The sequence below is a fragment of the Schizophyllum commune genome (assembly GCF_000143185.2).
Source record: "Schizophyllum commune H4-8 unplaced genomic scaffold SCHCOscaffold_8, whole genome shotgun sequence".
Taxonomy (NCBI): domain Eukaryota; kingdom Fungi; phylum Basidiomycota; class Agaricomycetes; order Agaricales; family Schizophyllaceae; genus Schizophyllum; species Schizophyllum commune.
Window position 1 is genome coordinate 2,288,913 of NW_026089545.1, and position 14,279 is coordinate 2,303,191.

A 14,279-nucleotide genomic window follows, 5' to 3' on the forward strand; every position below is an offset into this window, starting at 1 on the left:
GAGAGGAGTGTGACCTATGCTCTTTGGATCGATACTGACTCGGGCGGGAGTGAGAAATGGCGCATACAGCCGCCGCTTCCTCTCGACGACCATGGCTGCCATCCCACACAGGTCCTCCCGCCAGGTCAGGCAGGACTTCTTCGATTACTTCCAGTCCAAGGGCCACACCTTTGTCCGCTCCTCTCCCACCGTCCCGTACGATGACCCTACGCTGCTCTTTGCCAACGCTGGCATGAACCAGGTGCGATGAGCGACTCCATGGTACCGAGCGTACACTAAACTGCCCCCAGTTCAAGCCGCTCTTTCTTGGCACCGTCGATCCCCACTCCGATCTTTCCAAGCTCAAGCGCGCGTACAACTCCCAAAAGTGCATTCGCGCAGGAGGGAAGCACAACGGTGCGTGGCTATCGACGCGTATATATCCTATCTGACTTTCTCAGACCTTGACGATGTTGGCAAGGACTCGTACCACCACACATTCTTTGAGATGCTGGGCAACTGGTCGTTCGGTGACTACTTCAAGGTGCGCTGCTGTTCGTACTCCCCTCGCCCCTCACTTACGCTGCGTAGAAAGAAGCCATCGCATACTCTTGGGAGCTCTTGACGGAGGTCTACAAGTTACCAAAGGACCGGCTTTACGTCTCCTACTTCGAGGGCGACCCGAAGAATGGTCTTGAGCCGGATCTTGAGGCCAAGCAATACTGGCTCGATATCGGTGTCCCCGAGGACCACATCCTGCCTGGCAACGCGAAGGACAACTTCTGGGAGATGGGCGCGACGGGCCCGTGCGGGCCTTGCAGGTGCGTTGACCATATACCCGGCTCGCACCTCTCTCATCGTCTACAGTGAGATTCACTACGACCGTATCGGAGGCCGCAACGCAGCACATCTCGTCAACCAGGACGACCCGGACGTGCTCGAGATCTGGAACAACGTCTTCATCCAATTCAACCGTGAGGACGACGGCTCGTTGAAACCTCTTCCTTCCAAGCACGTCGACACCGGCATGGGCTTCGAACGCCTAGTCTCCGTTGTACAAGACAAGCGCTCCAACTATGACACCGACGTCTTCTCTCCCATCTTCCAGCGCGTCCAGGAGCTGACCGGAGTCAGGCCTTATCAGGGCCTTTTCGGCCCAGATGACAAGGATGGAATCGACACGGCGTACCGGGTCGTCGCAGACCATGTCCGCACCCTCACCTTCGCGCTTAGTGACGGTGGTGTACCTAACAATGTTGGGCGTGGCTATGTCCTTCGGCGCATTTTGAGGCGAGGCGCTCGGTATGCACGCAAGAAGCTAGGTGTCACCATCGGCTCGTTCTTCTCGTCCTTGATGCCTGTCGTCGTCGAGCACATGGTGCGTCGCTGCTCGCTGTAATACTTCAGCGACCTGACAGCCTCACAGGGCGACGTCTTCCCCGAGATCACGAAGAAACTACCCGAGATCAAGGAGATTCTTGACGAGGAGGAAGAATCATTCGCACGTACGCTTGACCGCGGCGAGAAGCTCTTCGACCAGTACGCGAAGCGCGCCAAAGAGCAGAACCTCAAAGAGCTTAATGGCAAGGACGTCTGGCGGCTCTACGATACCTACGGCTTCCCGGTGGACCTTACGACGCTGATGGCAGAGGAACTGGGTTTGGGCATCAACGAGAAGGAGTTCGAGGATGCGCAGGCGTGGTCGAAGGAGGCGAGCAAGGCTACCCAGAACAAGGACGCGGCAACCGTTGTGAAGCTCGATGTGCACGATATCGCGGCGCTGGAGAAAGGTGGCGATGTCGCGAAGACGGATGACTCGTCGAAGTACAGTGAGTGCTCAGGTCGGGATTCATGGCAGGGATCTTACGCACGACGCAGACCAGGGCAACATCACGGCGACGGTGAAGAAGATCTTCCATAACAAGGCTTTCCTCGACTCGACGAGCGATATCCCTGAGGCCACGTCCTTTGGGATCATCCTCGACCGGACGAACTTCTATGCAGAGTCGGGTGGTCAGGAGAACGACACTGGAGGCATCGTCATCGACGGTGTTGCCGAGTTCGAGGTCACGGACGTACAGGTGTACAACGGCTACGTTCTGCACGTTGGGCACTTGAAGTATGGTGATCTTGAGGTCGGCAATGAGGTAGTCGCATCCTATGACGAGGTATGCATACTTCGTTGACTCGTCGGGTCTTTCCACTGATGTTCGCGTGCAGCTCCGCCGCTGGCCGTTGAGAAATAATCACACTGCCACACACATCCTCAACTACTGTCTTCGCGAGGTCCTCGGCGACCACATCGACCAGAAGGGTTCCCTCGTCGCGCCAACGAAGCTGCGTTTCGACTTCTCGCACAAGGCGCAGATCCCGCTTCCCGAGTTGACGCAGATCGAGTCCATGAGCGTCGACTGGATCAAGAAGAACGTCAAGGTGTACGGCAAGGACATGGACTTGAAGAGCGCACAGAAGATTCCTGGGCTGCGCGCAGTGTTTGGGGAGACGTACCCAGATCCCGTCCGCGTCGTGTCATTAGAGTTCAGCGTCGACGAGATCTCGGCGGATATCGAGAACCCGAAGTGGCGCAGTACCAGCATCGAGTTCTGTGGTGGGACGTGAGTTGTGCGCGTCCATGTCGTAGTTCCGTGCTGATCTTTCCTAGGCACGTTGCGAAGACGGGCGACATCAAGCATTTCGTTATCACCGAGGAGTCGGGCATCGCGAAGGGCATTCGTCGAATCGTGGCCGTTACGGGGCACGAAGCGGCGGAGGCGACACGTCTAGCCGACGCATTGCAGATCAAGCTCGACCAGATCGAGAAGATGACGGGCAAGGAAGCGGATGCGGCCATAAAGGCCTTCACAGTGGTGCGTCATCCCGAAGTATGTTCCCTTTCGCTCTGTATTCTGACTACTCTTCTCTTGTAGACGTTGAATCAGGCCGACACGTCGATCATCAGGAAATCGCAGCTGAAGGATCGCCTAGCATCCGTGCGAAAAGCCTTTGATAAGCAGGTCAAGGAGCGTGAGGCCGCTCTGAACAAGGATGTACGTACCATACCTTTCCTCAGGGTGGCGATTATGGTAACCTCGCTATCAGGCCTTAGACCAGTTCCGGACCTTCTTCGAGCAGACACCAGGTGCCCCCGCTTTCGTCTCCATTCTGCATGTTGACGGCAATGCAAAGGTACGCGTGCAGTCTTTATATGATCACCTGTATTAACCACATCCCCAGCTTCTGCAAAATGTCGTGGCACAAGCAAGAAAGGCTGGCAAGGCTGTCTACCTTTTCAGTCCTGACCCCGAGGGCACCAAGGTGGCACATGTCAATTTTGTGCCACCTGCACTGAGAGAGAAGGGCCTTGATGCCAAAACCTGGGCTGCAAAGGTGACAGATGTCCTTGGTGGCAAGGTAAAAGCCTTTCAAGTTGCTGTTTGTATATTCTCTGACTGTTGTTTAGGCTGGGGGCAAGGAAGACTCTGCTCAGGGTGTTGGCACCAATGTGGACCGAGTTGATGATGCTTTGAAAGCTGCTGGTCAATATGTTGCTTAGGCAATGTGGGATGATTCAAGATATGTATAGCTAGAATGGCCAAATCTCCTATTCAATTAATTATATATACTGCACCTGGGCACCAGTATTCCCTAGTGTGGAGGCTTTTTAGCTCCATGGGGGTTGCTCACCAGTTGAGCTGGAGCCAACAAAGAGTGGTCCAGTCTTTGTCAACCACCTCGCTGGCCTGTGTTTCTCCTGCAAGCAGGGCTATCCTAGCGGGGCCCCTTCCTCGATGTGCAGGAGCGTCGGTGTCACTATGCCCCGCTTCTTCTCCCTTCTTGGCGGCTGGGTCAGCCCGAGAGATGTGATCCCTCATAGATCGAGCTGCGCGCTGTCGTTGATCCTCTCCGGGGAAGTGTACACTTGCCTGTCGCTCATTGACTGGGACTATGAGCGGGAGGTTATCGAATGGATCCGGTCGAGCGGCACGCTTGGCGCTTGATGGATGCGAGCTCCTTCCACTCCCAGGGAGTCTGGAGCTGCTGCCTTTCACGAGCTAAATAAGCGCAGAGAGCGCAAGACCTCAGTCTTCCTGCGTATAGGATAGCGACTGAATTCATACCTAAATAAGCGCAGAGAGCGCAAGACTAAAGTACAGTCAGTATAAGTAAGAGTAAAGTAAGTAAAAGACATACCCTCAGTCTTCCTGCGTATAGGATAGCGACTGAGGGAAAAGAAGGAAAGAATACACGCGTATGTACGGGGCCACCGGGGCAAAGCGTGGGGAAAAGTCATGTGATCATGTGACACCAACTCTGGGAATGTGACACAGTGATTCCTGGAGTTGGGAGCGGTCATGTGACTCCGGGTGAAGGCAGACTCGCCCTACCGACCACTTTTGACACTCCCACTCGAGTCTGGCCGTAAACCCATACCTTGGCAGAACTTGAGATGCTTCTCATGAGGTAGTGCCTTGGTGAAGATGTCCGCGACCATCTCGTCCGTGGGGTACCAGAGGACGACGCACTCGCCGGTGGCAACCAGCCCATCTCGGATGTAGTGGTACTTCCGCTGGATGTGCTTGGTCCGGGCACGGAACTGAGCATCCTGGCTGAGGATAATGGCCGCACGGTTGTCGCACCTGAGCTCGGTGGCACCGGCCTGCGGACGTCCCAACTCCTCAAAGAACGAGCGGAGCCAAGCCAAGTGCTGGCCAGCGTTAGCAAGACTAATGTACTCCGACTCGGTAGACGAGAGAGAGACCATAGACTGCCGCTTGCTGGACCAACCAATGGCGCCCCGACTTGAGATGAACACGAAGCCGGAGGTAGACTTGGACGTGTCGTTGCATCCGCCCCAGTCAGCGTCGGTGTAGCCATGGAAGTCGAGATCCATGCCAGCGTCAGCGCCATCGTAGACAAGGCACCAGTCGCGCGTCTTCTTGAGGTACCGGAGGACACGCTTGGCCAGTTCCCAATGGCAAGCCTTGGGGGCGGCGCTATAGCGGCCAAGAACCCCCACCACGTAGGCGGTATCCGGTCGGGTACCCATCATCCCGTACATGAGCGAGCCCACGACGCTCTGGTAGGAGACAACGGGACCTCCGGGGACCAAGGCCATATGAGTGCGCACCTCGTTGTCGTTCGGGTCATCGGCGGAGATGCGAGTGCTTGTGGACATGGGGGTGCTGACGCCCGTGCAGTCCGACATGCCATAGCGCTCAAGCACGGTGTCGATGTACTTCCTCTGAGAGAGGGAGATCGTGCGCTTGCCCGGGTGCCGGATGATCTCGATGCCCAGGAGGTACTTGGCGGGACCCAAGTCGCGCATCTTGAAGGAGGCCGTGAGCTTCTTCTTGATGCTGTCCATGAAAGGACGCGAGGTAGCGGCGAGGAGGAGGTCGTCGACGTAGACAACGAGGAAGCAGACCTGCTTGCCGTCCCGGAAGACGTATAGGCAAGTCTCCGAGTTGAGGCGCACAAACCCGAGCTTGTCGAGCTTGTTGTGGAGCGTCTGGTTCCACGCGCGACCGGCCTGCTTGAGGCCGTAGACCGACTTCTTGAGTTGCCAGCAGTAGCCCTCCCGGATGTCCACACCGGTCGGGGGAAGCATGTAGAGCGTCTGTAGCAGCTCACCATTGAGGTAGGCGGTGTTCACGTCCATCTGGTCAGTGTAGAGGCCGAGGCGGACGGCGAGGGCAAGGATGATGCGGATGGACTCCAGGCTTGCGACGGGCGCAAAGGTGTCCTGGTAGTCAACTCCTTCCTGCTGAGTGAAGCCGCGCGCCACGATGCGCACCTTGTACCGCTCGATGTTCCCTTGAGCATCCTCTTTTCTTTGGGATGAGCGGGTAGGCGGGGCAACCGAAGGGGTGCAGGGCGTGGACGTCAATAGGGCGCTTGACCTTGCGCATGCGATTGATAGGCAGTTCTCCCTTCTGGCGGCTAGCGGGCGACAGGTTGATCATGTCGGTGGCGTACTCCATCGCATACATCCAGTACTTCCGGGGAAGCTTGGCCGCGCAGAGGTTAGCGATCGCCCGGGTGACCAGCGTCTGGTTCATGCGCTCCGCTATGCCGTTCTGCTCAGGTGTGTAGGGCGCCGTCGTCTCATGGATGATACCGCGTCGGCGGAACTCAGCCTCCATCTTGTTCGAGCAGAACTCGCCGCCGCCGTCTGTGCGGGTGAACTCGACCCAGCCGGGGAGCCACTCCCACTGCTCGATAGAGTCGCGATGCTGATGCTCCATGTCGATGCGCCACTGACGGAGCTTCTTGTAGACCTCCGACTTCTTCTTTGTGAAGAGCGTGTAGACGCCCGAGGAGTAGTGGCAGACGATGACGATCCAGTAGAGATAGCCGCCAATCGCAGCAGGGTCGACGGGGCCACCAACGTCGCAGGAGACGAACTGGAGCGGGCGCGAGGCGGGCGTGGTGCTCCGCTTGAAGGGGAGCTTCTTCATCTTGCCCATGACGCAGGGCTCACAGAAGGACGGGATGCCGGTGAGCGTGTCGACCTCCCCAAGCTGACCATGACGGACCATGTTGCGCAGGCTCTCGAAGTTCGTATGGCCCATGATCTGGTGCAGCCGGTTGATGTCAATGGCGGTGAAGGCGCGTTCGTCCGTGCCGATGGGCTGGCAGTCGACGTGATAGAGACCATGTTTGTGCGTCGCGACGCAGGCGATATTGCCAGAGGAGTCGCGCATAGTGCAGGTGTTGTCCTTAAAGGACACGCGCAGACCACGCTTGGTGATCTGGGGCACCGAGATGAGCGTCAACGCAAGGTCGGGGACGTGTAGTGTCTTCCGAATGGTCAGCGCGCGCACACCATCCGGTGTCTTAGAGGCGAAGCAGGCAGTGCCAATGCCTACTGCCTTGATGACGGACTCATTCCCGAGGTAGATGTTGCGCGGCGGGTCAAGGACACGGTAAGTGCTGTCGTCGAAGAGGCGCTCGTCGGGGGTCATGGTCTTTGACGCACCCGAGTCGACAATGTGCGAACCTTGGTGTCGCTGCGGTCGCTTAGGATCAGACTGGACATAGGCGGAAATCTTCTTGTAGGCGCGGCGCGAGACGGTTACATGCGTGTCGTCTACATCCGAGTCCGAGTCTGAGTCCAAATCCGAGTCCGAGTCCTTCACCTTGTTCGCCTTTGCCTTCTCTGCCGCCCGCTCCTTCCGCTTCTTCAGCGCCTTCTCCTTCTGCCCGATGATCGTCTTGCACTCCTCGGTGGAGTGCCCCTCGCCGTGGATGACGCAGGACGCCTTCGCCTTGGCCTTCTTCTTGCCCTTGTCCTTGGGCTTGCGCGGTGGGGGCGCGCGAGAAGAGGAGGCGGCGTATGCCTGCTCATCGTCCGAGTCCTCCTTGCTGGTCACCTGCGCCATCAGCTTCGCCTCGACGTAGGAGAGGGTGAGGGGCGCGGCCTTGGAGCTGCCCGCCGAGATACCGGACGAGATGATCTTCCACTTCTCTGAGCTGGGAAGGGAGGCGAGGAGGATGAGGGGGACGAGGTTGGCGTTGAGGGGGTAGCCAAGAGTGGCGAGCTGGGTGACCGATTGCCGGACGCGGTGGATGTCCGCACTCATCGCCTCGCGGGAGACGTCTCCATCGTCGGCGTCGGCGAGCTTCGCGCGGAAGATCTTGATCAGTTCGGTGACCGCCATCTTGCTGGTGTTGGTCTGCTCGAACTTCTCGACGAGTTTCTCCCAGAGTTCGCTCGCGTGCTGGTACTCGTGGAGCTCGAGGGCAATGTCATTTGAGAGGTGCTCCCGGATGGTGGAGAGGGCGCGGGCGTTCCGCCAGGACCAGGTCTCCCTCCGCGCAACTTGGTGAGTGGTGGAGGAGGAGCCCGATCCTGTGGATGTGGTGGTGGTCGCCGGAGCGCCGGGTGACGTGGACGGGGGTGAGGACATTGTCGGCGTCGGTGGAGTCACCGCAATCTCAGGGGGAGGGGATTTCTCCGATCCAGTCACCACGGAGGTGAGATCGTCCCTGTTGAGGGCGTCGGTGACCCGGAGGCGCCAGAGCGGCCAGTCCGCCGCATCGGTGAGCGTTGGGACCTTGCTGTCCTTGGGAGCCATGGCGCAGAGTGGGATAGAGTGAGTCGCAGATCGAAGTCTTGCTCGATTTAGGTCACGGGGCTCATAACCTTTCACGAGCTAAATAAGCGCAGAGAGCGCAAGACCTCAGTCTTCCTGCGTATAGGATAGCGACTGAATTCATACCTAAATAAGCGCAGAGAGCGCAAGACTAAAGTACAGTCAGTATAAGTAAGAGTAAAGTAAGTAAAAGACATACCCTCAGTCTTCCTGCGTATAGGATAGCGACTGAGGGAAAAGAAGGAAAGAATACACGCGTATGTACGGGGCCACCGGGGCAAAGCGTGGGGAAAAGTCATGTGATCATGTGACACCAACTCTGGGAATGTGACACAGTGATTCCTGGAGTTGGGAGCGGTCATGTGACTCTGGGTGAAGGCAGACTCGCCCTACCGACCACTTTTGACACTGCCCCCTGCAAAGCACTAGGCCCCGCCATCAATGCGTCTTCTTTTGACGGGTTGCCCCTTGGTTCGGCTGAAACGTCCATGGGCGAGTCCTGTATTTCTTCTGGCGAAGGGGGAAGTGGCTTCTCTACTGCTTGTTTTCCCCTAGGTTTCGTAAAGTCCCGGAACTTGCTGGGCACCTCCTGGCGGGGACCATGACTGCGCAGTCCTGGTTGCTTACCTTCAATGGCATCGCGTCGCGCTCTGGCAGGATTTCCTTCCTTCTCCAGCCAATTCTTCGCGGGGTACGTTCTGTTAAACACCCTTGCCCCACTAAGCTCGAACGCGCTTCCTTCTTCCTCCATAGATCCTTCTTCCGAATCCGATATGTTGGTGGTAGAAAAGCAAAAACTGCTTTGAGCGAGGCGCGGCGGGAGGCCCTGATAGTAGATGCGTAGTCTGCGGTCATTGATAGCCTGCACATAACTTGCCTTGGAATCACTGGAGCTACTGCTGTCATCATCCGCTATTCCCGCAAAATACATTTCTACACCGCCAGGCATGCTTCCTTCTTCTTCTGATGTGTAGTAGTAGTTGACCTGTACTCCCGAAGCGGACATCCGTTCCACCGCCTGAGCCAGTGATTTGCCGGCCTGTCTTCGTATGAAGCTCCCGTCTGCTAAAGTCAGTCGGTGTGTCTGTGGGTCCCTTCTTATCTTCTGTTCTCGAGTTAGATGGTTAATGTGCGGGCAGTCGCTTATTTGATGCGCCGGGTCTCCGAACCCAAAACAATCCTGGCTTTGTGGAACCGTGTTGGTCCCCGACGCCAGGGTGACGCGACGAGGAGGGTATTCCATATGAGGTGGCAAGGCGCGTGGCGGGCTGCCCGAGGGGCGCGCGAGTGGAGCTGGGCGAGGTGGCTCGACCCTTCGGTACGTACCTGGGTATTGCTCTGTGGTCCTTACTGATCTGGCTGCACGCTCCTCTCGGCCATTCGTCGTTATCGCGGGGAGCGCGTGAATAAATTCCTCAACGCGCCCCGTTGTATCCATCATGACTGCTTTAAGATACATGGGTGCGTACATCTCATGGTCCGGCTTCATGTGGTTCAACTGCTTTACCAACTGAGTCAGATCTGCAGGGGATCCGGACATTTTGGAGGTGCGTTCCATCTGCCTTTTCTCCTTCCTCTTCTCCTTCCGGAGCTCCTTATGCTGCTTCTCGAGCTTCAGCTTTTTCTTCAGTTTCTCGGCATTGGAGTCATCGCTGGTGTCGTCCTCGTCCGAATCCGTCTTGCTACCTGATGATTCTTTGCCTGGTCTCTGACCGGATCTGTCCGCGTCAAACCTTCTAGTTACAAACCTGTTTCGGCAGAAGTGATGGTGGGCCGCAGCACAGATCTCTTTCACCGAGTATGCCTCCTCATCATCTTCTGACTCCTCTGATTCCGAATCCTCGCCGTGCAGTTGTCTTTTCATCTGTATACAAGCTTCCAGCGGGGTACAAAGGTCCTTGTGAACCCCCATCCAGAAGTAAAACACCTCATCTTCCGCCGTTATCTTACCGCTGTTTATGAGGGCCCCCGATCAACGAATATGCCTCCTATAATATTTCTTCCACAGGCCCAGGTTGGTGATGAGCTTCTCGCACGATTTCTGGGCAAACTCGACCACATCACAGGCATTGTATGTATGTTCCCCCTTTTCAGCGTCGTAGAAGAATAGCAGGTTCTTCTTTAGCGCCCGCCAGTCGTAATCGGCGTACTCCCGCAACCCCTTTATGTACTGCTTAACCTGTGTCGAGCAGTACTGCAGAATAGTGTAGCAACGGTCTCTTCCGTTCGTTACGTTGTACTGGTGGAGGAGGTGCTTGTAATGTTCCAGGAAGGCCACCATGTCTTCTGCCTTGCCCGTAAACTTTCTAGGTGCGTATCGTGTTCCTAACGGTGGCATATTGTATACTCCTTTCTTTGCAGGGGTTCGTGATCGTCGTGGAGAGGGCGACAGTGATCTGTTGTGACTCGGCGATCAATGGCTTCTCCGCGGGGAGCGTTCGGACCTTGAGTATGCCCTTCTGCTTAAGCGTCCTCCCGTTCCCGATGGATGCAAGATGTGCACCCTCGGTACCCCAAAGGTGGCTGCGAGTAGCTGCGATGGTAGGATCACCTGCGCTCGTCCCGCGTAGGTGCCCACCGGGGTAGCGGGGCGGAATGCAGGGGGAGCAACGAAGGCTCGGGGAGTGTAGTGAGTGCCGGCGAGTAACGCGGCGGGTCCCAGGGCGACCGGCGTGTTACTTGCTGCTCCTTCAAATTCGGGTATCGACGGTCTTATTTCAGTCGTTGGGGACGGGCTCTGAGGGTACACTCTTATCCCTTCGTCCTCCTCGTACTCGCTGAAATCATCTCCTCAATCCTCCCTTAGGGCCACCCGCGTGCCTTCAAAGAGTCGTGCTAGGTCATCTATCGCCGCATCTTCTTCCCCTGCCTTGTAATGTTCCTTCTGTGGCGGTCCTTCCTCGCAGCTCTCGTCGTCGGCCTCATTTTCTGTGTCTATAGGCACCTCTGGAACCACAACTCCCCCTTCAAGTTCGCTATCAGTTACTGCATACGTCGGGTTGTCCCGGAACGTAGACATGTGCGATGCGGGTGGAGAATCTGAGTGAGTGCGGCTGTCAGACACTGTCAGTACGGTCATACTCCCAAGGTCAAATGACTCGGGGGATTGAGAGTGCGACATGAATTAAGTGGGATGCAAGGTGAGGTCTAAGAGAGTTCGGGGTGTACAAAAGCTTCTGGTGGTAACTTCCCCCTCGCGGTGGGCTCCAATGATGTCAGGCTAAAAGTAGTTAGTACTTGGCCTTGCGAGAATCTACCTATATCAGTAGAATCTCTTGAGTTGTTGTTAGAAAGGGGTTTTATACCACGAAGCTTTTTACCTACAAAAAACTAGAGCTCTTTCTTATAATGGAAAAGATCCACGAGCCTCCAAAAGCGCATGAGAGAGAGGAACGATGCCAATGGAGGATGGCCGTATAGCTCGCGCTTGCTGAGGACTTTGGCAACTTCCGAATGCTCACGTGAGATATTGTTTGAGTCCAAGGGAAGCGAGCCAACTGGTCCCCTATTTTTCCAAGAACAAGGTGCGCGTTCTTACTTGCACGAAGAGAAGGAAAGAAGAGTTAAGGTGTACCTGTCTTTCGTCGTTCTAATACGGCTTAGAGTACTGAGGCAAACTTCTGACTTATCTCGGTTGAACAGCAGTTTTTGAGGTACTGAGAGCGCACGATTTCGGATGCAGCAGTCGTCGGCCGGGGTTTTACAGGCAACAGTTTTGTAGAGATGGAAAAGCAGATTTATTACGTGGAAAGAGCAGCAGAGGTCAGGCGGATGCGGCAGAGAAATTGCGACTTGAGTGCAGACAGGTTTTAAAATCAGGTACAATATTTCTAAAGTCCTATTTCACTTTCAGCTGCGTACTTTGGAGAGGGCCAGCTACTGAGTGGTCACTGTCCTTGTCCTCCGGACGCGGCTGCTTTTATACCTTTCAGTGTTGTTCCAATTTTACCCCGCTCCCTTGACATCTTGACTGCGCATAAGCTACTAGATAATCTATTGTACTTTCTACTGTCAATCAGGACTGCGGAAGGCAGTGTTTGTAAGTATTCCCCTCCCATTCAACGTTCGAGGTACTGCGCTCGACTGCGCACTCGTAGTGCGCAGTTCTTGCAGTCAATGGCTACGTCGTTGTTGACAGCTCGTTCGATTTCGCCACGTGCGTCGGGCGTGCCCGCCCATTTTGTGCAATTGTGGCGCTGGCGGCCATTGCCGACCGCTCGGCTATTTTTCCCGCCTTTTACCAAAACCATTATCCTACTGACATCGAAGGCGGCGCTGAGACGCCAGAGCCTAGAGGGATAGGAGAGCAAGGGTCAAGTCAGGCTGTGACTCGACGATCGTGGATGAGAGGGTCGCCGGGCTATGCCAGAGGGGCGCTAGCTGTTGACCCAAGGGTTGGGTACTGGGTTATAGCCAACGTGGTGCTGTAACGCCCAAGCGTGGCTGGTTGTGCGTGCCGCAATGACACGTGTATTTGTGAGTAAGTTCATAGTGAAAGGGGCCTCGCAATAGTAGAGTACTACGCAAGGCCCAGCGGAAGTGAGCCGCTGGCAGGTGAGGCAGGAGCTGCACCGCGAGCGGCAGTAAGGCGAGGACAAGTCTGAGCAGACAAGAATGAGCGTAGGGTGCAAGAAGATGTATTGTCACGTGTGACAGGTGCGTGATGGTAACGGCGGCGCGGGGCCGCCGGCTCGTGTGACAAGAGTAAGTACATCGATATAGTAATGGTAGTAAGTAGTAGTAAGTAAGAGTCCATCTAACGTGTCCATGTCTATCCCATATCACAGTGGGAGGGAAAGCAGAACACGTCACATCACGTCACGCGTCGCGTCAAATGGGACGCGTTCGCGTGCGGTCCCTCGCCATCCGCGAGTAATTCACTCCCTCTCACGCTTTAAAAATGTAGGAAAGTATACTGTAGTAGTATATGAGAAATGGCATGAAGTTTGGGAGCGATAGGAAGCCTGGAAGGTGTACTAAATATACAAAGAAAGTGCCAAAATCGCCAAAATGACACTCTATTTGGATTCCCACCTCACTAATGCAGTCCCCTCAAGAAATGTTGCTCTATGTACATCCCTGTTGAAAGTGTAGTCTTCAGGATGAAATGAGTGCAAACAAAATCTTACTAATATTTGTTTGACTTCAGAACACCCTGCAAATACCATCTCAGTCAACATCCTGCAAGGTTTGGAGACTCACAATCTGCTTGTTCAGGCTGCAGGTATTGCCGAGCATGGCAGCAGCGGCGTGGTCCAGTCCCAAATCGCTACTTAACGGTCCCAAATTGTGACTTTGGCGCCGCACCACCGCTTCCCCCCTCCTTGCTTTCCTCGCCGCTCGCTCGCTCCCCCTCTCATCTCTCCCATCCCCACCTCCCTTTCTGCATGTTCAAGTCCTTTGCACACAGCAAGCAAATGGGGCAGCAATCGTGGTGATCGCGCCGCTGATCACAACCTCACCTCCCACCCCACCCCTTCTGATCAATGGTCCAACAACCTCTCCTGGACACGTGGAGAGAAGAACAAAGAAAGGGGGGCTCATACGAGTCCCTCAAACCCCTCCTCAATCCCGTTCATCTTTCTGATCCCGTTGCTTGCTCTTGGCACCACTGCACGTAGTTATAGATGAGGCCTCCAATATCATTTTCTGCCCCTCTTTGTGTCAATGTCTGCTGTACGGCTTCTCATCCCATTATCTTCCCCCTGTGCCTTCCGTGCGCCTTTGAGCCATGCTTCCCTGTACACCTCCTTTCTCTGCCATCCCTCTTCCCTTTCTCATGCTCCTCTGTGCGCAGATTAGCGTCCTGTTCAGCTCCTGCCTTTCTGTATGTGTCAGTGTCTTTGCTCTTGTGACATGCCATGCTATTGGCTTACCTTGTAGCCCTCCCTGACCCCCAACTGCCACCCACCATTGCATCATTGCCTTATCTAGCATGTCCAACTTCTCATCCTCCTGGCAGTTCTGGCTCATGGCGCACTTTGGTGGGATCTGTGATGCGGGCGTGATAGTCCGCGTTCATGGACTTAACGTAGCTACTGTTAGATAGGAATAATAAGGCTGCGGGCCCAGGGCAGGCGCCGGGGTACCGTCGCTGGCCGCGAGGCAGCGCCGAGTACACCGTCGCCGCCCTGGGTCGCGCCAGGTGGAATGTTGGTCAGCGGGCAGCGGCCTCAGCGCGTAGTGCAGGGCCACCAGAGCCAC

General features: G+C 55.8%; 2 protein-coding genes across 2 annotated transcripts; one reads left to right on the plus strand and one right to left on the minus strand.

The window, feature by feature from the left end:
• The first annotated feature begins 11 nt into the window (after window positions 1-11).
• On the plus strand, window positions 12-3,635 carry SCHCODRAFT_02633005 (uncharacterized protein). Its single transcript, XM_003030323.2, has 13 exons — window positions 12-241; window positions 291-396; window positions 441-523; window positions 571-800; window positions 847-1,357; window positions 1,406-1,808; window positions 1,858-2,147; window positions 2,200-2,594; window positions 2,642-2,846; window positions 2,907-3,026; window positions 3,079-3,165; window positions 3,214-3,390; window positions 3,440-3,635. The coding sequence occupies exons 1-13, from the start codon at window positions 92-94 to the stop codon at window positions 3,530-3,532; spliced, it is 2,850 nt and encodes a 949-aa protein (XP_003030369.1). The 5' UTR covers window positions 12-91; the 3' UTR covers window positions 3,533-3,635.
• Window positions 3,636-9,218: 5,583 nt separating this feature from the next.
• Window positions 9,219-10,413, minus strand: SCHCODRAFT_02669944 (uncharacterized protein; the record flags this gene model as incomplete). Its single annotated transcript, XM_050346611.1, has 4 exons — window positions 9,219-9,401; window positions 9,496-9,783; window positions 9,820-10,007; window positions 10,053-10,413. The coding sequence occupies 4 exons, from the start codon at window positions 10,411-10,413 to the stop codon at window positions 9,219-9,221; spliced, it is 1,020 nt and encodes a 339-aa protein (XP_050199400.1).
• Between the last annotated feature and the right edge of the window lie 3,866 nt (window positions 10,414-14,279).

Excerpts from the sequence above, each read along its gene's own strand:
- SCHCODRAFT_02633005 (XM_003030323.2), top strand. The coding sequence starts at position 92 with ATGGCTGCCATCCCACACAGGTCCTCCCGCCAGGTCAGGCAGGACTTC. Across the intron at positions 242-290 it reads CCAACGCTGGCATGAACCAG|TTCAAGCCGCTCTTTCTTGG; the intron begins GTGCGATGAGCG and ends AACTGCCCCCAG. Across the intron at positions 3,027-3,078 it reads AGGCCGCTCTGAACAAGGAT|GCCTTAGACCAGTTCCGGAC; the intron begins GTACGTACCATA and ends CCTCGCTATCAG.